The 27,345-nt window shown below is 40.0% G+C and overlaps 1 protein-coding gene across 1 annotated transcript in view; it reads left to right on the top strand.

Moving 5' to 3' along the window:
• Positions 1-14,972, top strand: part of Dsg3 (desmoglein 3) — a 30,188-nt gene extending 15,216 nt beyond the window's left edge. Inside the window, exons 9-17 of the mRNA XM_010643369.2 lie at positions 2,034-2,305; positions 2,965-3,104; positions 4,305-4,532; positions 6,069-6,320; positions 9,674-9,813; positions 10,128-10,191; positions 11,732-11,946; positions 14,065-14,347; positions 14,399-14,972. Coding sequence (XP_010641671.1) covers positions 2,034-2,305; positions 2,965-3,104; positions 4,305-4,532; positions 6,069-6,320; positions 9,674-9,813; positions 10,128-10,191; positions 11,732-11,946; positions 14,065-14,347; positions 14,399-14,772 — 1,968 coding nt within the window. The 3' untranslated portion in view covers positions 14,773-14,972. The remainder of the gene's footprint in view (positions 1-2,033; positions 2,306-2,964; positions 3,105-4,304; positions 4,533-6,068; positions 6,321-9,673; positions 9,814-10,127; positions 10,192-11,731; positions 11,947-14,064; positions 14,348-14,398) is intronic.
• Positions 14,973-27,345: the final 12,373 nt, after the last annotated feature.

The raw sequence follows: 27,345 nt of genomic DNA, 5'->3' as shown, positions 1-27,345 counted from the left end.
TTCACTGTCTGCATTTAGATTGGAGGTAGGAAAAGAGGCAAATACATGGAATTATAGCTCGTGAGCTTGTAAAACTGTTTTAGACGAGTTAGCCACAATCATCAGAGGAAAAAAACACAACTTTCCTAGAAAGCGGTAATGTATGAACAAAATCTACAAGATTAAAAAATAAAGCTTTCATTTAGCATATTTCACTATGACAGGCTCCCTATCTAAAATAATGCATAGATATTTCTGGCAGGATATGGTATAGACGAGAAGGAATAACAATTATCTGGTGACATTTTTTGACATGGGACTTAGGGCCATGTGGGAACATCTTTCTTTAACCATTTAAGTGCAGTGGGATGACAGACCCATAATATTCCCTTGTCAAGGGTGCTGCTGGAAGCTGTGCAGTTTCTTTTTGTTCTACTTTTCAGAGAGATTAACACCATCTCTACTTGCAAGGGTTTTGCTCTAAACTCCCATGAGACAGTCCCTAGCTCATGTATAGGGACCATTCAGGGTCCCAAAGTAGGACCTTGGATGTTCTCTTTCGCTTGTGCTGTTTCCTCCCAACACACAGCCAGCCACCAAGTTCCGCCTGAAAGATACCTGTAAATCATCACCCTCGTCTACCTTCTAACCATCTGTCTTCTAGTCCAGCCTTACTTCCTCTGTCCTAGACAACTACAGCACCTCTGAACAGATGTCCTACCTCTCTTCTCTACTTGACTTTGTTCTCCACACTGCCACCAGTCCACCACATTTTTTTTTCTTCCAAGAAACAATTCATACTACTTACTCGTCTCTTTAGAACCTTCCCTGGCTGGAAAAGTGTCCCTCAACCCTATGTAGGCCAACTTTTCCTACACACCAAGAATGTAGGAACGAGTGACTCGTGGGACTATGGGTAACTCACTGCCCAGGCAACAGAGGGTCATAAAGTCCCCAGTAGTGACTCTAACCTGTAGCCAACTGCTGCCCTTCATCGTCAGCAGCCAGCACATTTCCTCTCACCTACTGCAAGGCTGGGCATTTGCGAGTGCTTTCACTTCTGCTTGGATAACTCTCAGCCTCCTGTAATGCCCTCCTCAGATCTAAACTTTCCAGAAGCCGTCAGACTCTCCCAAGTGGGAGTAATCCCTCGCTCTCACACACAGGCTCTATAATCCCATCCTCTCTTACCTGTCATATTATAATAAGCAGTTCACATATCATTCTCTTCCCCTAGGAAATGCTGAGCTCACAAAGCCAGTCATTGCAAAGTTAAAACTCAAATCCACATCCCTTGCCTCAATTTTATTTTTAGTGATAAACAAATGTAACCAAAATTTGCATTTCCTTATCCTCAGAAAAAGAAAAGACTACTGAATGAGAAAGGTTGTTCTGGGATTTCTCAGGCCTTGTTCTGGGTCACTTTATTAAGAGGGTCAAATATGTTTACCATGTGAGGCCACCTGAAAACGGTTCTATGAGGAGTTGGTGAGACACCCACTCATTGATGGGCAGTGACTTTGGTGACAACCCAGGTGGATAAGACAGTTTCCCTTAACACCCAGGAATCTGTAAGTCAGGAAAGACATTGCACATGAATCCTGTGACTATTCTGTGACTGGCCACAGCTGTCATTTATAGAAATGTTTTGTGGGCCTTACTTTGTTTCATCCCCACAAAAATAGCTTGTTTTTAAAAGTGAAAAATTGAGAATCAGAGAAATTGAACTTCATGCCCTAAGCCACAAATCTCTTAAAAAGTAACAAAACCAAGATTCAAAGCACATTACCACGACAAATTTGGGATTCTTTCCACAGCCCTTCACATCCTAAAGAGACTGGAATGATGTTTTTTTACTCTGCTTTGTAAATATTAGTTACCAAAATGAGTTCTCAGGAGTTAGGAAGCCCACTGCTGTCTGTATCTCAGCATGACAGTGATTTCTGAAATTGTTTTGCTCTATGGAAATAAAAGGGCCCATTCACTGCATCTTGTGTAGAGCCTTCTGCCCAGACTTTTTTGTGACACTTCCTTTCTTTTGATTTTCACCCCAGCCTCTGGATTATGAACAGATACAAAACATGCAATTTAGTATTGCTGTCAAAAATAAAGCTGAATTTCACCGGTCAGTAGTCTCTCAATATCAAGTTCAGCCAACCCCAGTTATAATTCAGGTAATAAATGTAAAAGAAGGAATTTCATTCCGCCCTGCTTCCAAGACTTTTACTGTGAAAAAAGGCATTAGCAGTAAAAAACTGATTAATTATATCGTGGGAACATATCAAGCCATCGATGAAGACACTAACACGGCTTCCTCATCTGTCAGGTATGACTTTTTATGACATCTCATCATTCCTTGGCTCAGTTGCCATCTATAACTTATTACAATACAATGTATAGGCAATTATATGACAACAACAGAAAAATAAAGGACATAAATATAAGGAAATGAATAACTCAACATGAGACATGCAGATAAATCATTACAGTGTGTTATGCTATGAGGAAAGTTAACATAAGCATAAATTAAAGTGGAAACTAAGAAAAATGCCTTAGGTTGTCTAGCAAGATCAAAACATTTTATAGAGACCTCCAGCTGAGTCTTACAAAAATTAGAAATTTGTCAGAAGACTATGTTGCCGCCAGATAAAATATTATCACACATGAATCCAAGAAACATAGAGGATAGATAGATGATAGATAGAAAGGAACTAAAATATAAGAACACCATGCAAAGTAGTAGCTGTATAATAAAAAACAAGGACATAAGCATTTTACTTTTTTGCCAGAGGAAAATTGACTAGCCAGGATAATATATATTTAAAGATTATCAAATGGCTCATCCATTTCATACTTTCTAACATCTTTTATAAGCTCTTATTTCAAGGTTTTTTAATGTATTAACTATGAAATGAGTCATTTTCATTAAGTAGGCAACATTCCATATTTGAAAGAAAACTATCATTTTTTTCTGTTATACAACAGATACGTCATGGGTCGTAATGATGGCAATTTGCTGACTATTGATTCAAAGACTGCTCAAATCAAATTCGTCAAAAACATCGCCCGGGATTCTACTTTCATAGTTAACAAGACAATCACAGCTGAGGTTCTGGCCATAGATGGTAAGAAAACTATTTCAATGGCTTTTAAAAGAGAAATGTGATTCCGTTTAGCATTCTTCAGAAAGGATTATGATTATCTCACATATTTCCTTTGTCTCTAAATATTATTATCTTAGAGGATTCTGGCCTCAAATCTGAGGCCACGGAACCTATGAGAATTCTAATTTCTCAGTGGAGTTTGTAGTACCAGTGAATTCTCTTTGTCCCTAATGTTTATTGTGACCGAGGGAAGATTTTTTTATCTTCAGAAATGCCTGGATTTGAGAGGATCAATATAGATTCCTGTTTAACCCTATATATTAGCACACAGTTTTAATCCCAGCACTATGGAAGGCTGACGCAGGAAGATCACAAGTTCAAGTCCTATCTGGATAACTTAGCAAGACCTTGTCTCAAAATTTTTTTAAAAATAGGAGCTCAGTAGCAGAGAAAGCCTTTATGAGTGACCTATAAAGAACTTCTGTACTTATATCTCAAAAAATAAAACTTCCTGGGCCGGGGATTTAGCTCAGTGGTTCGGTGGTCTGCCTCACAAGCGCAAGGACCCGAGTTCCATCCCTGGTACCAAAAATAAATAAATAAATAAATAAATAAAACTTCCTTATCCAGATTGTTTTTTTCAGAATGTTTTAAAGTGCAATTTATTGAGTATGTTTCCCCAAGGATAAAATTAATTTATGTTCAACGCAATAAACAAACTAAACTAAAGAAGAGTCAAAACTATAAACCAAAAATTACAGAAAGGGAAAAATACAGAAAGCCCTAATGGTAACAAAGAAATGACTCATCACCAACAAGAAATTTTTATTTTATTGTTTTTGATTGTCAACATTTTAAATTTTTCTCAAACTTTTATATTTTAGGTAATAAAAGTAAATTTAAAAATTGATTATCCCAAAATCTTTAGAAACACAAAAAATCTTCAGAAACAAAAAAAGTTTGCGTATGGATTGCAAATGAAATTAATTGTTTAAAAAAACATTATGAGTTTGTGCAGATTTCATTTATAACCACTGAATTTCTCACAAGTCTTGATTTCAAGCATATTAAATTAGGAGATAGTCCTAATAATAAAAAAATTATCTTGAAAAGACACTAACTTGGCTGCAAGAAAGAGAAATTTAGAAGATTCTTGTTGTTGTTGTTGTTGTTAGGCTTTATTCCATATACTTTTTGAACTCTAAAATATTATTCTTACAGAAATCACGGGTAAAACTGCCACTGGCACCGTACATGTTGAAGTGCCTGGATTTAATGACAATTGTCCACCAGTTTTGCTGGAAAAAGATGAAATCTGTAGTTCGTCACCTTCCGTGACTGTGTCAGCGAGAACCCTGGAAAGAGACAGATACATGGGTCCCTACAGGTTTTCAGTGGAGGAGCAACCTTTAAAGTTGCCAGTTGTGTGGAGAATCACAAGCCTTAATGGTGAGTAAGGGAGAAGTGGCTTCCATACATGCAAGTTGCCACTTTTTTATATTTCCAGAAGAATAAGAACTCATTTGAGAGTCCTGTCCAAGAATAATTGAAACAATTCTTTGCAATAAAGATGCGATCCTGGACTTGTGAATTCCTTTAGAAAAGGAATGACAAGATATGATGCTGGTACCACATAATATTTTCTGCTTTTCATTCAATAATTTTTTTGTATTTTTAGTATATTTATTTCTACCTCCTTAGTAGAAAAAAAAAAGATTCAAGTGAGGCACTATTTTATCACAGAGCTGTCTAGATTTCTAGGTACACAAGGTTCTCCTCACAGGGCAGGCTGTGAGCGAACACTAAGCCCTGGAGAAGTAGGGCTGTTCGGGAGTCGTAGGTGAGGACACCTGTCTGTCATTAGTGAGGAACCTTGACAGCAGGGTGGACCACTAGCCAACAGGAGAAATCTAATCCTTTCCCCTAACCTTTATCATGCTCATTTTATATCTTCTATGGTTTCTAGAAGTCTCAGAGAAATTGAAATAGAACTCAGTAAGTCTTCTCCCTTCCTGGATTTTTTAGTGACCATTGACTAGTGACTTCAAACCCTTTGAAAAATTATTCATTTCCCTAGCTCTTTTCTGCACTCCTCTTGCTTCCTCTCACGGATGTGCTCCATGGAGCCCTCCAATCATAGGTATTAGCCATTGTCAGACTCACCAAAGAGACTGTGTCCCCTTGGGCCTCCTGTCCTTGGTCCTTTCTGATCCTAGTTAAGGGTTGAGCTCCATATTGTATACACAGTGTTTGTCTCCAAAGGAATTTACCAGATGCACAGCCATTGAAGAGGCTGCTAAACAAAGAGCAAAGAGGGCAGGCTTGGAATTCACCCCGGTGAGCCTGGGCAAACCACAGAGGTTGGACTGGGGGGAACAAGGTAGTGTCAAGGGGCATAAGGGGGTCATGAATGATTCAAACAACACAACACTGGGCAGGATCCAGCTTAGAAAGGGCAACAGCGATGGAGAAGAAGGAACAATTGATGCTGAGGAGTCAGAAGGGCAACAGTCCATACCACTGGGAATTGCACCCAATGGTCTCTCAGCTCATGGAAGGAGAGCCCAGAGGAGCCGCCGAGGTAGCTGCAGCCACAGTTGGAACTCAGTCTGTGAAGTCAGACTCAAGAGCATGGAGTTCAGGGGAAGATGTACACTCAGAGGGGCACATGCTTCTGAAAGCTGGGGCAGTCATCCCGGAGAGAGATAAAGTCTGGGACGGGGGTCCTGGAATTTCCATGATCTCCACCTGCCATCCTTTTGGTGAGACCTGGAACCTCTGGACAAAGAATGTTGGGTTTGTCTGTGTCATAGACACGAAGGAGGGCACAGAAAGACTGATCCAAGTGAACCTCTTCCAGTCCTCCTCACTCCTCAGGCCGTACCAGTCCAGCTGTTTGTGACCGAGCTTTGTTATAAAAAAGAATTCGTTTTAGGACCAAAGACTCCTTGTCCTTGTGTTGATTTGCATGATTCTTCTCTGCAGCTACCTCGGCACTGGTAAAAGCCCAGCAGCAGTTATCCCCTGGAGTGTACAGAGTCCCCCTCACAGTCACTGGCAACGAGGAGCAGAAGTGCGAGTCTTCAGAGACCTTGACACTGACGGTCTGTCAGTGTGACGACAGGGGCTCCTGTAGAGCTTCAAACACTGATCCCCACATCCAGCCCCAGAGGCAGCTGTCAAGGCTGGGGCCCAATGCCATCGGCCTGATCCTTCTCGGGCTCTTGCTGCTGCTGTGTGAGTATGCCAACCCATCACCTCTGTCCAGGGCATGGTGTCATCCACAGTGGCTTTTACACTGTCCATGCTCATCTGTGCAATGTGGGGAGAGCCACTCTGATCATTCTGTAGACAGGGCTGGGGGCAATGGCATTTTTCAGAAAGAATCTGCAATGTTGGACTTATTTATCACTTGCTAATAATCTAAATTAATATATGCAGATATTTAGCACAGCACGTGAGAATCAAGAGGGAGAAAAATAAATCATGAAGACACATCGCATACTACCAGTAATGCTCATGGTGAAAATTATGGTTTTATCCACTAGTATGACACTTTCATTTCAATTTTTCAGTGCTAGGGATCAAGCCCAGGGCCTTGCACCTGCTAGGCAAGTGTTCTACCACTGAGCCACATTCTCAGTCCATGTGTGGTACTCAGATGTTTTCTCCAGATTTCAGTCTTATGAGAGCCTAAAATAAAGAGAGCCATGGTCAAATAAACTAGATGATATTGTAGGCTTTTAGCTTTGATACCTTAATAGACCATAGGCTCCTAGAAATTATTTTAGACACCAGCATTTTCTCAAAAAAGAGCCTACTACCTGAACACATGTTCCTTTTAAAATTTTATACTTAACAAGATTTCTTACTGAACACACTTAGGAAAACTACACACATGTACCATTTTTCAATAGAATTTATTTCATAAAATAGGCAAGTTTCTGGAAAATTACATTTGAATCAAAATCCTATGCATTAAATAGTATATCAAATATAAGAGGCCTCTATTTTTTTAAAAGTGACATTCTTATATAAACAGAAATCCTTGACAAATTCACAATTACTTCCCCATATTATGGAAACATAGACTTTTAAGGTTAAAACAAATTTTCATAATGATATTCTATTACAGCTCCTTTAAATTTCTTTTAAATTTATGAAATACTTAAAAACCATCAAAAAGTACAGAAAATTTCATTACAAGCATATGCATAACCATCTCACAGACTTAACAAACATTAATGTTTTGCCATATTTGCTCAGGTTGCTTTTTCTAAAAAGGAGAAATAAATTGTTATAGCTACAACTAGTGACTTCCCACACACATGCCATATTCCTGTCTTTAGAACTTGTTCGAGAGTTAACATACACACACCATAGGGTCTGTACTTTAAGCTGTGAAAAAGGAGAATTGATAAACGTATTTGAATAAAACACTACCGTGATCTATGAGTATAAAAAATTTTCATATCTTAGAAAGATAATCTGGCAGCAGCATGGGCCATAAACTACAAAGGGAAGAAAACTTGGGAGGTTATTGTAATAGTTCAGGAGAGATGGTAGAGACCCTGTTTAGAGCTACACCTTGAGATGAGAAAGAAAACAGTAAGAGTGTAGAACATCACCACAGCACTTCAACAAGATTGGGGACTGTGTGTTCTCATCTGAACACGACCCCCCAGCCCACATGATGAAACCTAGTTGCAACTGCAGTGTTATCAAAGAGAAGTGCTGTTGGGAGGTGATTCAATCCTGAGGCACACACTGTGAGTAGAAAGTGCCCTTATAATGATGACTGAGGGTGTCTCGTGCCCCCTTTTGTCAATGTTAGGGCACAGAAAAGATGCCACATATGAGGAATGGCCCTCACCTGAGCAGGCACCAAATAGGATGGCATTTTGGTTTCTAAAGCTGTAAGCAATGCATTTGTGTTATGTATAAATTGTCCATATTAAGGTATTTTTTTATAGTGTTGTGAAAGGAATTGGCAAGTGATATGCACATAGAGACGACCTGAATGGAAGTAAAATAAAATGTTTATTTTGCCAGCAAAGGGTCGATCGCATTTTAAAAAGGCAGAGCCAGTGATCGACCTCCTATTGGGTTGCAGTTTCCTCTTTTATGGGTTTTATAGCTATGATGTCATTAAGTGAATACATTTTGTTTTCTTAGTTTACATTACCCATGTACAAATTACAGTAACCAGACAGTTAACTTTAACCCAGATGTAACAATTTCTTGTAGTTAGGGAGTTTACTTCATGATTCCACTAGCTATCTATTCTAGTGCACAGGAAGGGGGTGTTCAAGGTTAGGGATGAAGCCAGATGTCTCATTTCATGGTCAATGCCTCCAGGGTCTGTTAATTTTGAACTAAACAAAGCAGATTGCTGTTAAAGACAGCAAAAGTCATTTCACATATTTTTTTAACATTTTGTAGGTTTTTAGATTGTTTATAAAAGTTTTCTCAATTAATAGGAGCTTGAATAGACTAAGATAGTCACAAGTAGGACTATTGGATAAACCCAGTTACACCCAGGAGTCATGTTTGACAGTCAGTGAGGCACCGATATATAAGGTGGCAGTAATGAGTTTGATTTTGAAATGTTTAATTGTGAAGCATATGATTGTCCTGTAGACCACTGCACGTAAGGGAATATGTCTCCAAATGGCAGTCAGAGGAAATATACTGTGTGATTCCACAATAACACTTGCTTCATGTGATCCTATCATTTGGCAGAATGCCATGTTTTGAATTTTGTGAATAACACAGTGTATTTTTCAGACTAAAAGTACACTCAACACTTTGAAAAAGTTTCTGATATATATATCAGATATATATACATTAGCTATATATATCAAATACCTATATGCTTCTTACATGTAATAATAAATAGGATTTCTGTCCTTGACTCTGTTAATATAGTGTATTACATTTATTGACTTACGTATGGTGAACCATCCTTGCATCCCTGGAATAAATCCGACTTGGTCAGGATGTGTGATCTTCTTGACGATCCTCTGTATTCAATAAATAGGATTTCTGAAAATTATACCTGTCTAAAAATACTGATCACCCAGGCTTGCATTCATCACCCTTGCAAGTAATCTTTCCCACACATTTAATAAAATCACAGAATTGAACATGGCAATAAAGTGTCATGTAGTAGAGCATTAGTTTAATTTTGAGATTTCGCATTCACTGCGTCAAATGTTTGGTGCGCTTGGTCTAATCTTCTTCATACCACATACAGGACTGACCTGGTTTACATAACTAACACTGCTCACCCTAACAATACTAGCAAATCTCCATAGTGTTCAATGCTGTATTTTACCTGACAGTTCATCTATTGATACTATGATAACCTATGAAGACATGATTTATTTCTCCGAACAATGGATGAGTTAACTGAACAAAGAGTGATTATATAACATGCTCAGTGTTGTGTGCAGAAATTAATTTTATTTTACATTAGGAATTTCCTTTAAGTATTTTAAGTGTTCTTTGTAACGTCTCTGACCTTTGGCATGTCAAATAATTTCCAGATAATGAAAATGTGCTAATATTTCGCCTTGTTCTTCTGCTAGTGGTCCCTCTCCTACTGCTAACCTGTGACTGTCAAAGGGGTCCCACTGGGGGAGTGGCAGGTGGTTTTATCCCAGTCCCTGATGGTTCAGAAGGAACGATTCATCAGTGGGGAATCGAAGGAGCCCAACCTGAGGACAAGGTGAGGATTCAGTTTGTGGAAGATTATTACAATCATATACAGAAAAATGTTTATTTAGATGGAGGCAGGAGGGATTTAAGGGAATAAAAGAAGACTTACTGACCTTTAGTGGAGAGTCAGTGCTGCAGTGCTGTAGTGGAGGTAACCTTTTAAGGTTTTTAACTCTTCCTAGATCGAGTCCCAAGAACAGCGACTCTTGCAAGAATCTGGATTTATTGTAATGTTATCACTTGCAAATGGGCCACAGTTCATCTACATCACTCTGAAATCTCATTCACTTTTTAAGTATTGTTATTTTTTTAATATGATTGCAGGAAATCACAAATATTTGTGTGCCACCTATAACAACTAATGGAGTAGATATTGTGGAGAGTTCTGGTGAGTGAACACCAAATTTATTTTTAAAAGCAATAGTGGGTTGGGGAGAAATATGTTTTAAAAGTCTTCAAAATTATTTTCTTGAGAATTTCCATATGTGTGTATAACAGGAGCTATTAATATTGAAATATGGGGAAAGCTGGTTTAATATTTGTGTATTGGTCAATTCCACATTCACTGATGCCACCATATTAAACAGCTAAAGATTTTTTATGCTTTTTCCAGTTTTTATGTGTGTGTATGTGTGTGTGTAGTACCAGGGATCGAACTCGGGCCCTTGTGCATGCAAGGCAGGCAGAGGAACCACTGAAACAAATCCCCGACACTTTTTCCAAATTTTAATAAACTGAAGTATAACTTTCAGGCATTTAATTGCTAATTTTTAATTAAGAAATACTTCATATGCATAGAAAATAAGAGGAAAATGTTACAGACACTACACATCTACCACCCAACTCGGCCTGTTTGTAACAAGGGCTCCATTTGCAGTTAAAGTCTCACATGTACACATTCCTGGTCCTCTCCCACTTTCTCCTTCCCCCGGAATAATAGTATTCTGATTTGAGTTCGATTACTAATTCTCATACTTAATTATTATAGGACATGATGACTTAGACTTATAAGTGAATTTGTTTCTTTGGTTTTTCCAAGTGACTGCTTTATTCAAATTATCCCAGTGCCACGGCTACCATGTAAACTAGAGGAACAATAAGACCTCACGCCTAATAGTAAAATATTTTCCTAATTTTATGCTTATCAATAGATTCTCAAGTGGCCAGCCTTCAAAATCCACACATTTCCTCCAATTGTGTAGCTAGCTACCTTTATCAGCTTCTGTTATCATCACTTGCTTCTCCTATTATAATTACATAGCAAAAACTATATTCAGAATTGTCTAGAGAAAATACTTCATGAAAACACCATGTAAAGATAACTGATAGAATAGTCACAATTCATTAATTTTCTTTATGCATCAAGACACACAATTAGCATCTACTGATTTGCATGATTGCATCATGTAGGTTTCTTCTGGCTTCTTTTTTTTTTTCTTTCTTTCTTTTTAGACAGGGTCTCACTGTGTACTCCAGGCTGACCTTGAACTCACAGCAATGCTCCTGCCTCAGTCTTCCCATACTGGGATTCCAGGCATGCGCCACCATTTCTTCTTCTAGTTTCTATACTGAAGCCCAAATGCTTAAATATAATTTATTTTCTCATGAAAATAAATAAGCCCTGCCCTAGAAGCTTTGCATGGATGTGTACTCAACATTCTGTTTTCACTTTTCTATTTCTGGCTAGTGTCACTGAAAATTAATTTCCTCTGTACACCTTTTTCATTAGTATGTTTTCAGAGCTTTAGTCACCTGCTAACAGCCCCTCCTCTGTTACTCTCCCATAACACACTGTCACCTCTAATCACATAATCGTATTTTTCCCCACATGCTTGTTTTACATGTTAACTGCTTATGCACATCAAAGATGGGAGAGGTACAATAAAGTGCAGCATGAGATGTTAGGGAATTTTCTCTCCTATTTTCAGAAGTTTGTACAAATACATATACCGGAGGGACAGTGGTGGACGGTGTTTCCGGAATGGAACTGACCAAGGTTGGAGCAGCTGCCTCAGGATTTGGATCAGCAGCTGGCCATCTGGGACTTGAAACTATGAGGACAAGGCATTCAACCGGGGGAACCCTGAAGGACTATGCAGAGGGGGCCATAAACATAAATTTCCTTGATTCCTACTTTTCTCAGGTGAGTAAGTGGCAAATTCTGTGGGTTTGTTATCTTGTTTACATTAGAGATCTTTTTATTTGATTACATCAGTTTTGTGGTTTATTTTTCATGGCTTATTAAAATGTGAAAAAAACAGGTTTCCTTTGCCAAAATAATAGAGATAACTTCAGGTGGCTGTCAAATTTGGGTGACTGTTCAAGCAGAATGGGGAATTAGCCCCAAAGGAAGAAAGTATAATAGGAGGCTGGCCCCTCATTCTTCCAACTTGGAAAATAACTGAAAGCAAAATCTTTTGTATTTTGAAATCAGCAGCAGCCTTTTTAAGAATCAAAGCAATTATTTTTTATTTCCTAAACCATAAAGCATGTCAGAACCCATGTTCCTGTATTTTCCTAAGAGATATTCTTTGCATTTTCAAAGAATTCCATAACAAAAAAATAAAATCAAAAATCACTGAGTTAATGGCCCCCAAATAAAGGGAAAAGTGGGGATGGAATGGATCAGTGATGAGTGGGATGAAATTTCAGAAAACAGAACAGAAAAGGGATGAGGGTACCAAATCAGAGAAGACTTTGGGAGGTGGGTTGTTTCCTTCTGATTTGGGGACCAAAGATAAGTGAAATTAGATATATATTTAGAAGGACCTCACCCAGGGTTGTGTGAATAGGTCTTGGTGTGCTGGAGTCTCTTTCTGGAGGTGGTTGTTATGAACGTGAAACCACTTGCTGGAGGGAGGCTTTTGTGAGGAAAAGAAAAGTTTACTCCAGTGAACAAAGATTAAAATTAAGGAACTAAAATTGGGGACAGATTCTAGCAGCTACCTGGGAAAAGCTGAGTTTATTACATCCCTGTGTAGATAGGAAGACTTTGAGAGAGGGAAACGGCAGCAGCCGGGAGAGATTTCATTCATGGGTGGATGGGCTAACATCAAGAGAGAGAAACATTAGCAATTATCTGGGAAAGGAATTAGGCCTATATATTATTGAAGGAGCTAAGGAATCTGGGGTGAAATGTTTATGACAGAGACCAAGGACGGTCTGCACAAGTGCATAGACAATCACTGGACTTCTCAGCGCCAGAGAGATCGTCTTCTATGTACTGAGAAATACATAAATACTGTTATTTCCTGAAAGCAGCCTGTTATCTTTGTCCTGTTTGTTTGTGAAGGACTCACTTAGGTCAGGAGTGACAGTGGTTTCTGCATTCTTTTGGTCCTGAACAAATAACTGGTCCAGACAAGCACAAATGGTAGCAAGGTTAACATTTACTAAAGGTAGGAAAAAAACAGGCTCTGAAGAGCAATTTTGCCCAAGTAAAAGTAAGAAAATCATACACTGTACAGGAGATCAGGTTCCTGAAAGAACACAGTAGCAAAAAGCTCAGGTGTCCACCGTCTTTTATATTTCCCCTCCTCAAGCTGACATTAGGTCTAGGCTATCCTATCGAAAACCTGCTTGAGTTCTCCTTTGAAGTTTACACACAAGGCTTTGGGAACTGCTCTGCACAGGTGCCCTGGGATTTTGTAATTAACAGGTCACACCTACTTCCCCAGCCAGTCTGCCATGCCCTAATCTCCTGCTTCAGTTGAGTTAGTGTCTGAGAAGATAAAGGCTGAAACTGTAGTTCAGTCAAGATTGGCATGAAGGTGCTCAACTGGCTGGAAAATTCAGGATATTTCAAGGTGCAGTGAGAGCCCTAATTATGGGTTAGGGTCCCACAAGAAATGTAGAATCTATGCAGAGTCCCTAGACATGGTGAGTGCTGTTTCAGACCATGCACAGTAGGAGAGACCTTCCCCACTCTGACCCCCAAAACAAAAAATGTATTGACACAAGCATACACCGAGAACGTTACATTTAGCTTAGGCATCATGCACATTTGCAGTGTAGACCTAAATCCATGTAAAATCAAGAGGCCCAGACTACCTTCAATTTTGATGCAATGTCAACCACACTACTGTCCAGATCCCAGATAACTCTTAGAAAAAAGTTCTTTGTTAGATTGTTAGTAAAAAGAGTATTTATTTACTTCTATGTATTACCTAATTTGGCCATTCATAATGAAACAAGTGCTATGAACAGTGTTAAAATGCTCAGCAATCTTTTTTAAAATTTGCTTTTTTCTATTTTGCTTTAGAAAGCATTTGCCTGTGCAGAAGAGGAGGGTGTCCAAGAAACCAATGACTGCTTGCTGATCTATGATGACGAAGGCATAGACGATGCTCCTGATTCTCCCGTGGGATCCCTGGGTTGCTGTAGTTTTATTGTTGATGACCCGGATGACAGCTTCTTGGACTCACTTGGCCCCAAATTTAAAAAACTTGCAGAGATAAGCCTGGGTATTGATAAGGAAGCCAAACAAGTTCAACCACCCCCTTCATACAGTGGTGCTGGGATTGACCACAAGAGTCAATCTTATGGTCGACCCCAAGGAGTTGACCACAAGGATCAACTTTGCAGTCAGCCCCAAGGGATTGAGTCTTGTGGTCAACCCCTTGGGGTCGACCCTTGTAGTCGACCCATAGAAGTCCAGCAGTCAGAACTTGAGAGGTACCAGACTTTTCTTGGCAGTCAAGGAGTTCATGCTTCGTCAACCTATGGGTCGCTCCAGCCAGCCATTCCCATCCCCGACCCTCTGCAGCAAGGTAACTATTTGGTAACGGAAACTTACGCAGCTACAAGTTCCTTTATGCAACCTACCACTGCAGTCTTTGATCCACTTCTCACACAAAATGTAACAATGACGGAAAGGGTGATTTGTCCCCTTTCCAATATCCCTGGTTCCACAGACCCACGAGGTTCATGCAATATGCTTTGTACTGAAGATCCTTGTTCCCGTCAGTAACCAGAATGAACAAAAATAACATACTGGCCAACAATTTGGACCAAATTATTTAAAATAATGTAGCAGAGCTCACGGTTTTGGCCTATAGTGACATTTATTATATAATACTCTCATAAACTAGCCATGATGACAGATTAAATATTCTGGTTCATACCACAAACATGGATATGTTCTCACTCTTAATTCTCTAATGTTTTTCAAATTACAGGAAACTTTTATGTTTATTTTTTTTAAATCTTATGATTATGTTATAAGGGAAAATTCCCTAAACATTTTTGAACTGCGCTTTCAGTGCCCAAGGAAAGTGTTTATTGCTTTAAAATGCAATGTAGTTTAGTGGATGATGCACTTGGAGTCAAAATTTCTAGTTCTTGTCTCCATCACCTTTTCTTGTATCTCTAATAATGGTATGAGAATACCATTAATAATGACTTAAGAATCACAAAATATTTGCTAGTGCATTTTGAACTGCTTGGGGAACAGCTGTGTTTTCCCATCTTCTTGACCCTGGTGCATCTTTTCTAAAGCTAAGGGCTATGAGCTTGTGTATGAAACTTGCTATATCTGTATCCCATTTATTCTCAGAAGAAGACGATTTTGAAATAGAAATAACATAGGATGTTTATGAAAGTGTATTATGGTGTAAATACTATTTTTTGCATTTTTAATCCTCTAAAGGATCTATCCAATGAAAATAACTCCCCACTATGTACATCTCAATAGCAAATGCTGTGTTAGTGTTTGTAAAAGTAGCTCCTTACTTTTTAAGTGTTAGTGGAAAGATATAAATTACACATGACATGCAGTAGGGTTTATTAATATCTACAGCCTCGGTGGGACAAAATACAGCTTTTCTTATAAGCAAAAGGAACTACAGACTAGAGTAACACATGGTGAAATCTGTAAATATGTATTATAAGCAGCATTTCAGGAAAATAGTTGGAAAATAATTTTCAAGTCAAAAGGGACACCAAAATATGATTATGTATAAACTATTTTTTCAGCCTTTTTCTTCTAAATTAAACTGCTATAGCAATTCAATGCTTGAACATAACAACGTTAGGTTAGTGAAAGTGTAGAGTATATTTTGTGCATGTTACCGTAATGGGAATGCAGGTGTTCAAGTCATTTCTGGTCATCCAAGATGTTCACCCTTTATCCCACAGAGAACTCCCTACCTGTGGCTCCCTGACGTAATCGTCTTTGCTGAGTCTTTACTAAGTCATTGTTTGGTTCCATTATTTTTAATGGTGTTGCAAATACAAAGTTTGAAATTTTCTTGGGCTTTTACTTTTTTGCCATAATAAAAACTGAAATACATTTTTCTGGATAGACTGCAAACTACTCAAGTGTTTATGTCTTTGACCTAGGAAAGGTACAAGTCTGAGGATGCCCAGGAGTAAGCAACTGCCTAAATATGGCTTCCCTGGCACCCCGACTGCCCGGAAGGCCAACCCTATAAGCACTGGTGGCCTGAGCCTCCCAACAGGGATGCTCCTGCTGCCACGCGGCTTTCCACATGCCCCTGTCAGGGTGAGAGGAGCCAGGCCCCCGGAGCAGCCTGCCGAGTGACTGTTGTTGCCATGCTGTTTCTTGTTTCTCAGTGGAGAGCCAGCTCTGGGGTCTAAAACACTCAGGTTGATTTGCACCTCTGTTTAAGTTAATAATCACAAGAGCCTTTATTTAGACTTCAAAGGTATATGTAGGATCCTCAAAGCATTTTAGCTTTGTTTCTTAAAACCAATTTATAAAACAAGAAATTTGGCTACATTACTGAAGTGCTGAGGAAGCCAGGTCATAGTAGTAAAGAGTATATTAGAGAAAAACTAAAATTAAATATGATTTCAATTTTTTAAAAAAATTGGCCTTTAAGGTGACCTGAAAATTCAGTTTCCATGTAAAATGTATCTGCATTTTTTTCATCAAAAATAAAAGTTGTTCAAAACAGAAAAAAAAAATTTTTAACCATTCTTTGGCTTTATGTATTATATATGTTAATATATATGTATTAAGCATAATGTAACATTGTCATAATAAAACTCCTTAGCAATAAATGGATGAGTACCTCCCAGAATATTTCATAAAGCTAAACTTTCCATAATGAAAAGCTATTAGGAAATATGATATAAAATAGTAGCATATGAATTTTAACAGTATTTACAATGTTTTCCTTTTTTCTAGCTGGTACCTTATCTGCATCTTCCCAGCAGGAAGAAAATATCGGGGGGGGGTTCAGGATCACTTTGGGTGCACAGGGGCTGGATGAGGTCAGGGCAGAAAGGCTTTGTTTACCTGGCTGCATTATGTCATTTCTTGTATATTTGATATGTAGGAATAGGTTCCCATGCAAAAGTGGGGCATTCTATTCAAAGAGAAAAGGTGGAGTAAAGAGAAGGTAATGTTGCCAGTCCACTCTGACGGGAAGCTGTACCACAGCCCGGTGAAAGCCCCCTGCCCCAGTGGTGAGTTGTTCCCTCAATAGCTACCTCTGCCTTTATGTCTGCCTCTGAAGGATGCCACAGAACGAATCCCTCCAGAACTTGCTTATGGCTACCTCCCTCCTTCTCAAACCTGGACAGGGAGGCCAGGATACGGGGAGAAGAGCCCGGATTAAAGCGAATATCGAGGGGAGAATGGTGGGTACCTTACTCAGTGTTCCAAGTCAATTCCAGAACGGTGAAAGTCGTACGGTTAAATTTCAATAACAACAACCAACTTCTTGTATTCATAGAAAGTTCAAGGAATAAAAATAGTAAAATTGGTTTATCTTAATCTGAAGACCTCAAACAGCAGGTGAGAGCATCAAGGAACAGTAAAAGGGCAGGGTCCTTGCTCTTGGCAGTTCAGTGTTTTCTCACTTCCTTTACTGATCTACAAAGAATCGGAGATGACAAGGTTTAACACTTGTTCGATAACATGGTCTGAAATGGTTTTATGGAAGGGGGGAACTGATGAGAAAAGAAAACAAACCATCATTTAAATTCCAGGTGTCAGAACCCACAAGTTTTCCTCCGTGCACACTGAGAGTCCTTCTGCTTTGCCTGGTCCAGAGTGGACTGAGATTTCTCCATGACCAAGATAATCAGCTATTTTCCGGTTGGTGTCTTTATTTTTCTTTTATGCACTGATATTTTTTACAAATGTAAAACAAAAAAAAAATCTAGTCGTGATGCTGATTTGGTTAAAACTCAAGAGAATCATATCTAAAAACAAAGTCTAAATTGGTACAGTTACCAGAACAGGCAGGCAAGAGGCACCCATGAGGGATACAAGGTAGTTGGAAAAGCTACAGACTTTTAATCCTTACAGTAATACTTAAAGTATGGCCACAAAAATAAAGAGACAGAAAAGCAAAGTAACCTCCTCCAGGTTATACGATACAGTGGCACAAATATAAAAGTGTATCTATAGTGATCCAACTATTCTTTCAGAATAATCTGTTCACTTTCAGTTCAAAGACTTGAATGGCACATTAAAAATTAAAACCATATAATGAAAATTACAAAAGAGACTTATAAATCTAGGCATTGATTCTAAAGATTAAAGAAGCAGGGTGCTATAGACATATACATATATAAATATATTTTTGACATAAATATATGGGGAGAGAGAAACAAATTATGATAAGGGAGACAGACGGACAGACCATGCTAATACTAAAGACAAGAATTTCAATTGCAGGACCAAGCATTTGAGCTGAACTTAAATTTCAATTTCTGGTGTGAAAGAAGCTATAAGCATAGAAATAAGCTACCTGGAAGTCACACAATCTTTTCCAGTAAACTTTCAAGAATTTTCTGTGTAGTTAGTATGACACTATTTAGAAGACATAGGGTAAAATAAATCTAGGTATAAAAAATTATAAGCATAAATGGGTCCTTCCAACAGTGTTTTCATGATTTGTGGAAAAGGACATACTGTAATCACTACAACTCTCTGACCCCATGAAGTCATCTCTATTTCTACTTTTATTCCAGCAAAGCATGTGGGACCATAATATTTTCAATTTTACGCCTTGAAACATTTCTGATGGTTTCCAAGTGTTGAATTCATCACTATTAACTTAGCAAATGGTGCATTTCGGTGAAAACACAGAGCATCAGGCAACGATAACTTTAACAAAAAACACTGGGAGTGAATGACTATGTATATCATTTCCACAAGGACAGAGGTATTTATATTCTCTCAAAATCAGAGAGGACTACAAAGAACTTTCTTAATTATAAAGCAGCAAAGAATCATGTAATCTTACATTCATGTAGATGGCGTAATGACATGGTTTCACTCCCCTAAAGAGACATTGTTACTAAACCTAAAATGAATATTGAAACACAAAATTAAATCCATTGACCCACCCCTTCCAACCTGGCCCACTCTGAACCTGACATTTGGGGAACATTTCAGGTCTAAACCATAAAATGGTCCACCCGCAAGACAAAACAGGTTTACACACACACACACACACACACGCACACGCACACGCACACAGCCTCAGGTAAACTCACAGCTTGGTGTAGCTGAAGTGCTGAAGTAGTATCTTGGACCAGTAGTATCTATGGACCAGACGCTACTGCTCAGTGTGTGTCATGGATACAAAGTTTTGGCATCCAAGGAGTCTGCTCTCTGGTTTTACTAATTTTAAAAAATCACCTTAGATTTTCTACCTAAATTTTCTTTATATAAGATATAATGCAGAGGCCTTATTTCACTAGACTTGACTCTCACTGAGGACAGAGATCTCCAAGCTATTGATTAGTTGAAAATGTGTAATCAGTAGGGCATGGCTACCTGTGTCTGCAACCCCAGCTACTCAGGCAGCTGAGGCAGGAGGATTGCAAGTTTAAGGTCACCTTGGGGTGGGTAGACTGGTAGATGCTTGCCTAGTATTCTTAGAGCCTGGGATTAATCCATACTACTATATCACACACACACATACACACACACACACACACACACACACACACACAAAATCAACTCTCCATCTCTTAAGTTCTAACTATTTTCTGAATCTTCCTTCTTACTGCTATAAATTGCTATGGATTTTTCCTTAGCAGCTGTTTTACGGCTGCCAACTGAAATCTCCGTTAATTTTCTAACTTGCCACCCTTTCTATATGCCCTGCCTTGGACCTCAGACATGTTCTCTTTTGTGCTGGTCTTTGACTATTCTTCCAAAGCAGCAAACCAGCAATGAAGGCACATCCTGCCAATGTGGCATCCTACTCTGCAGTGGAGGCTTCCCTGGGCCAGGCAGTGCCCATGGTTGCTAGGAGTGCCAACTCCGGCTCGCCATTTAGGAATCAGGGCCCCCCTCCACAATGCCGAACAGTGACAACTCACTGTGGCACTTTTATGAACCACAGAGCAGTTGTTCACGTGCACTTTCACATCTAACCTGGTTCAGGTCTTCCCTGTGACACTGCTCTGCTTAGCTTCTTACCAGTGAAGTTACCTATTAATTCTGGTAAAGATACGATCCCCAAAGTCAAGAAAGAAAGTAGAATGACACACTTTATTCCTCTTTCAGACCCACAGAAAAGTTAGTCACAGAAGTCTTTGTTGACTGACTTACCTTTATTGTGGCTGAATGTGCACGAAACAACTGTGACTCACTCCAAAGGCCTGATGTCGCTCTTCTGTTGTTTCTGAAGATGCCACCAATTGGGGGTAGGGGCAAGAGCCTGGAACTCCTGTAGTAAATTTACGGGGAGTTGCCTAGTTCAACGACCGGTCATCTTTCAAGGTGTATAGTCCTGTTCATAAGGGACATTTTGATTTATAAAGAAAATCTTTCATCACAAATATTTTTAGACAAGCTGGTAAGGGTCGCTGTGATTATTAAATCTAAGTTATCCAGAGCAAGTCTTGTCCTTTGTATCAAATTTTCCTTTTACTGCTTTGCTTCATGTTTGAACATATTGCTGTCTAATAAAGTCTTTATTTTGAGGGAGAACTAAAAGAGATGATGAAACTGAAACTAGTCCACACACACACACACACAAACACACACACACAAACCCTGAATAGTTCAAGCAACATAGGTTTAAAAACAAACATGTTCCTGAAATTCTACCTATTAGAGACAGGGTTTTATTCTCTTCTTGCAATATGCAAAAGACACCTTCAGCTTTATGATTCCCTGGGTGAGTATCCATGTGACAGAGTTGATCAACGTATTATTTATCTTGTTATGTGCTTGTGAGTTACATTTGCAACAAATGTGAAGCTACCACATTGAAAGAACTTGCATTTATAATATCTAGTTCAAAATCAATAACAGCATTATAACTTTAGTCAGCACAGCCCACAGAAGGGTGTCCTCCAAAGTGGTGGTTCCTAATATTTGTCCTGCCTTACACGTGTGACAAGGCGTTCACAGGCTCTTAATCTCCCGTGTACAAGCTCACACAGTGTTCCTTTCTTGATCCCTGATGGAATCCACCTTCTTCCTCCCCTAAGTGGGTATCAGAATGCAAGAGAACAGCATTATTCATTTTCATGGCACTAGGAATAAACCCAGGTCCTCACAAGTGGTGGGCAAGCACTCAGCCACTGAGCTATAGTCCCGGCCAGTAACACTGTTATTCACTAGCCTTAAATGTGCTCTAATCATTTTAACAAAATAAACCAGTCACAAATTTCCAAACTTTAATATTAAAAAAATCACTATTTCAACTGGCATATACTAAGATCTTTCAAACATCACCCCAAAGACTAATTTTAAGTAAATTAAAATAAGTAATTTAATTCCTTTGAATCCTTGGTTTCCCCTTAGAATGAAAATCATTTATCTGTAAGATGCTGCATCTCTGCACTTAATCATTTATAATCACCATTCTAGAGCATTTAAAAAAGATGTCCCAACCCAATATTTCACTTCCAGATTTGTGTTCCAAAGCTATTGTGCTACTTCTGTTCTGTTGTCCTTTTTGTTGTTCTTACACCTGAGACTGTCACTTGTCCGTGTGCAAGTGAATGACAGTCTTCCTGTTGCTTTGTTTTTTGTTTCTTTGTTTTCCTTTCCTGTATTCTCCTGAATGTCTTTCTCTGTCTCGCACAGGCTCATTAGTCACGCTGGGTTGGCCTGTGGTTTCTGTCTGACTCTCTCCGTAAACACAGTCCTGCCTGCTGTAAAGCCCGGCAAGCCCCATCATGTTATTGATGGATTCCAGTCCACACCTGCACTTAGCAACCAAGAACCCTGCTCCTGTCCTTCCTTACAACTGCCACTGCCCTTATCTTTCCAAGAACTCCCATAAACAAATCCTAGGGTGAAACCAAAGCCATAGATTCATCACAAGTCGATAACATCAGCATTCCCAAGAGCTGAACTCCTATAATGAATGCCTGCTTTGTTCACCTCCAGAAGGAAAGGGAGTTTCCCACAGTGTGTGGCCCCTGGAAAGAAGAGTCAAAAAAAGAGGAAGGGCACAGAAAAGTTCCTCTGTCAGGCAATGCCCACCCCAACACAACTGCGAAGTAGGGGAAATTCACTTCAACTTTTCCTCCTTCATCCTCATTTCACACACACACACACACACACACACACACACCCACTTTCACACACACACACACACACACACACACACACACACACACACACACATATCCTCCAAAATAAACCTTGAAATCTTATTTACTTTTTCATTCATTCACACACTGAACTAAAATTTTACTGAGTCAGGTAGTTTTTTAAAATGCTGGACCCACAGTAATTCTCAAAGGAAAATCTCAGCTTTCAGGAAGTTTTCATTTTAGAGAATGATGACATGATAGTAAGAAAAAATCAGCCTCTTTGAGAATGTCATATATCAAGAAAGAACACAAAACAGGTCAGGGGGATGAGGAGGAGCGCTCGGCACCAGGTCAACAACAACTTGAATGTCATGGGTCAGGGAAGGGCCTCACTGAGAAAGTAACATTTGAGGGGAAAAGGAGACTTTCCCAGCTTTTACAGCATCTTCTAGAAAAAGGGACAGCAAGCCCAAAAGCTCTGAAGTAGAGCTGGCATGGGACATTTGTGGCATCAGGCTAAGATGTAAATAATGGATAATGCAGTAATGAGCCACCCTCCGGTGACTGAGGGGCCTTCAACCGCAAGGTGTCAGGCATTACTTAGAGGAGGGCATGGCAACCTAGCAGGGCATCAAGATCTGGCTGGAACTCCCAGCAGTGGCTTGCTTGGTATACACCTCAATTCAGCATTATTATTCTCTGATCCCATTTAAAAACCAGTATGACTTATTTTTTTAAAATCTCTTAAAACGTGGTTAGCATTGTACTTAGATTCAAAAATAGACTATTTTGTTTTCTCCATGGCACCAAATCTTATTTTGCAACCTAGTTCTCCTCTACCCCATGCACCATGTTAGTGGTTTCCATAAAATATCTAGGCTCGGGGACTTTGCACCTGAGGCAGTCATCCCATCTACTGACTCAGGTCACTATGACTCACTGTGCTGGGCCTGCTAGGCCTCTCTCGCTCTTTTGAGGTGTTGGCATCTGTGGCTTTGCTTCAGGGCTATTTCTGCTCCACTGACAGTGACTGTTTATTAAAGATGTGCTAGCTTCTCCACACTGGACCAGAAGGCCTGGAGTCTGTTGGATTTTTATTGTTGCTCTAACTCTAACTCTAGCTCAGTGGTTCTACCACCTGCTGCCTTGCAAGTGCAAGGTCTCAAGTTTGATCTCCAGTACAAAAAAAAAAAAAAAAAAGTGCTAACTCAGGGAGGCAATAGAGCTTTCCCCCCCCTGTTACTAGAGACCAGCCGCTACCCTCCATCTGCCAAAACTCTCTCACACCTAGCATGGATGTGCTCTTGGTCCATCCAGCTGGAGAATCCATGAGAATTTCAGACCCCTATTGTCTGTGATGAAACCCAAGGCTGGGCTTCTGTGGCATCTGAGGATCTTGGCCCATTCCCCAAGCCTTTCCCATCTCTCCACTGCCAATGTAATGAACTGTCTTTGATGGGCCACCAAAGTGCTCCAGTGTCACTGAGCCCATCTCCCTCCCGCCACACTTAAGTCCATGCACCTCTCAGACACTGCCACCTCTCAGCCACCAGCCACTCTACCCTGGGATCCTGACTCACACCTTGTTCAGTCCCTAGGCTGCAGTGCTATCGGGAAAACACACGCACAAACCAACGTGCACACACACAGCACAACACAGGCCAGCCTTTTCTGACTATAAATCATCCAGGGTGGATTCCCCAAGTACCCTTCCTTACAATATTCCTTTTTCGCTTGTAATTAATTCCTCCTGATATGTGGGTTTGCTTCAATAAACAGATCGCCTACTGTGTGCTGAATACTTAGGGGCCGAGCCTACTGTGAACACGATATGGCCTCTGCTCCTGGAGAACTAACAATCTCAAGAGATGGGTGGAGGAGTAGCCTTAGCTGAAATAATCATAAACCATACTGTGACTGCTGCCATACGCAAGTTCTATGAATCATTTTGAACAAGGCCAAAGAGAACTGAAAGAGATGTAAATAACTTGATATGTACAGAGGAGAATTCAGAGTAACTCCCAGGGTCCAGCCATGCTCACATTTCCTGAGTTAGGAATAAGAGGAAGGAGCGAGCTCAGTTTGAAGAGGTAGGAAGGGACGAGGAAATCCTTGCTCAACTTTTCTAATGTACATTGTTCCAATAACTCAAGTTCAATATTTTTACCAAAAGAAAAACTTTTACTTCTGATTTCCCTTGCTGTTAACGTGACGAGCAGAAAGCTTTGGGCACAGAAAAGCTGGAACCCGACCTCTCCCCTAACAGTGACTGTGCAGTCACTCTGCTCACCACCTGAGAACCAGCTGACCACCACCGCCACGCCCCAAGAAGCCTGGTCTCCGGTTTCAAGCGGGAGTTGGTGACTCCCTTCACTTTTCACATACACTGCACATACTGTTCATTTGGTGAGGGAACACTGACTTATCTTTGTATTCCCAGGAAAATGCAAGTTAAATGTTTGTAGAACCAGCATAAGCTAAGTGTTGAATAAGTAATTGGAACCAAACAGAAACCAGATTCCTTCTTTTTTAAACTTTCTCACCTTACCTGGAGATATTTCACATTATCTTCTGTGCCTTTGTTTATTTACTTACTTTTGCAGTGTTAGGCAAGTGCTTCTCCCCTGAGCACTCCTAATTCTTTATCCCTTAAGGAACCAATGCTCTGTGAATAAGCCTCTTGATCACAAATGCCTTGATCTTTATAATAGCCATTTGCTTCTATGATTTGGTTCCAAGGTATTTCAATAGGACAGCAGCCAGAGTTAGCTCTGACCTCTCAACTACTAATTCTTCTCATATACTCATTGGGATTTTCACTGGAATTATACGGTCAGCTACTATGAGAACTTCAGCTGACAAAATGTCAATTTATAACTGGGCACTGTGGTGCAGGCCTGTACTCCCAGCACTGGGGAGGCTGAAGCAGGAGGATTGCCAAGAGTTCAAGGCCACCATGAGCTACTTAATGAGTCCAAGGCTAGCTTGGAACACATAGTGAGACCATCTGTAAATAAAGTCCATTTATAAAAAGATCTTTGATGCTAGGATGTGTTGGAAGAAAGCTGGCAGTTAATTTGCATAGCCTTTATAAAATCTTTTTAAAAGCTTTTTAAAAAAAATTTTGTGTTAGATAATGTTAGGAGTTTATTCTAATGAGTGAATTACTTGAAGATTATTCTCACTCTCATGTAGGAAGTAAAACATCATGGTATATATTATCTCATATTTTGAATATATCTAGATGTTAAAGCTAATTATTTGAACAAAATATGTTTTGAACTAACACATTACAAGCATCTTAAGAAGTGTTTACCATAATGTTCAAGTAACTGATGTTCTTGTAGCATAAAATTTTCACATCGTAGTAACACTTCAATTTATTTTAAATTGACCTTTAGTGATTTATTGGTACTGGCCATATTTGGTCTGGAGCACACAGATTTATGAAATAGATTTATTTCCATCTTAGCATATAGAATCCTATAGCTAGAGCGCTACCTATGAATCACATGATTCTCAACAAGACCTTTTAACTTACTGAGTCATAAGGTTCAGAATGTTTAATGCTGAACTCATCCAAGCTCAGTGTGATGCTAGGGTGCTAAGCACTACACGTGGGTACCTTCTCTCATACCTGGGATTAAATGTCGCGCAGAAGGAGTACTAACTTGAAACTTCCTCTGACAGCTTATAGGGGCTGTGAGTAATCTAACAGAAATAAAATTTGTATCAGCTATTTCTCACTCCGGAAGCTACAATTATCTTCATTACTGAACAGAAGCCATAATCTTGATAATGAGGCCTAAATACTTGCCTAAAGGACTCAACTGCCAAGAGCACTAATTTTAGGCAGGAATGATATATAGCTTCCCGGGGCGGTTTATGAATAGGTTCTGGTAAAGCCAAGTGTGAGGCAAGAAGCGGGAATCATCACCAGGATCGGCTGCCACCCACAACTAGCTCAAGAGAGAGGCATACAGACCAGGACACACTTCCCCTTCCAGACTCAAGGTGTAGAGCACGCCTCTGGGCACCGGAAGTAGCACCTTAAACTAGGCAGAAACTCTTCCTAGTTGCTCAACTATTTTTTAAAAGTCGCATAATCCCAGCACTCCGAGAGACTGAGGCAGGTGGATCACAAATTGAAGCCCAGCCTGGGCAACTCATCAACTTGGTGAGACCCTGTCTCAACATTAATAACAATAATTTTTTAAAAAGAACTGAAATCAGAAGCTAGGCAGTAGCTAAACTCTATAAACAAACAGGAGAATGTGTTTCTCAGCTCAAAGGAGGGGCGGGAGCTGGGGACGATAGGGACCACTGAGATCGCAAATGCACTGGATTTTAAAAACCGGCAAAACTGGAATTAGGGAGTGGAGGGTGGGTGACAGTGGGGTAGGAGAGAAGCACAAACTGCTCTTTCTGCCGCCAAACCGATCCTTCTAGCCTCCCATCCACCCTGGGTGCTTACCTAGGATCTGCTGTTACTTCATTACTAGTTAACCGTTTTTTAAGAAGTTTCCTGAACTGGTAGTGGTTTCGAGATTTGGACGTCCACATTCAACCTCTGCTGTTCAAGTAGAGCTCGGTTTAGCATTCTACCTCTACTGTTAGAATTTTAACAGCTCTCATCTGTTGAACCTTCAAGTGCTAGGCATGCAGATGCCTCACAGATTTTCTGATTTAGTCCGCACAGCAGCGCGATGTGTCGGCTTCCCATAACTCCGTTTAACAGAGCTGGAAAATGAGGCTTGGAGTGGCTTGTCCGGGCTACACGGCCAGCTCCTCTTGGAGAGGATTTGATCCTTGCAAGGTGTGGTGTGTGCGAGCGAAGTTGTACACCATTGCCTAACGGTGCGCATTTTTCCCTAACCCTCGGCTGTTTTCTCCTAACCGTGTCCAGCCTTCAAAGGGTCAAAGAACTGACCGTTTTGACCTCCTGAGTCTGCTGACAACTGTTTACCACCAACCAGACGAGGTGCAGACTCGCTGGAGGCCAGGCCGGCTCCCAAGCTCCGCGCGCCCCAGGCTCTTCCGGCGCCACCCGCGCTCCGGG

The sequence above is a fragment of the Fukomys damarensis genome, unplaced genomic scaffold, assembly GCF_012274545.1.
Source record: "Fukomys damarensis isolate Sample0158 unplaced genomic scaffold, DMR_v1.0_HiC HiC_scaffold_30, whole genome shotgun sequence".
NCBI classification, from domain to species: Eukaryota; Metazoa; Chordata; class Mammalia; order Rodentia; family Bathyergidae; genus Fukomys; species Fukomys damarensis.
Note: the sequence above shows the minus strand (reverse complement) of the source record. Positions and strands in the feature narration are given on the sequence as shown.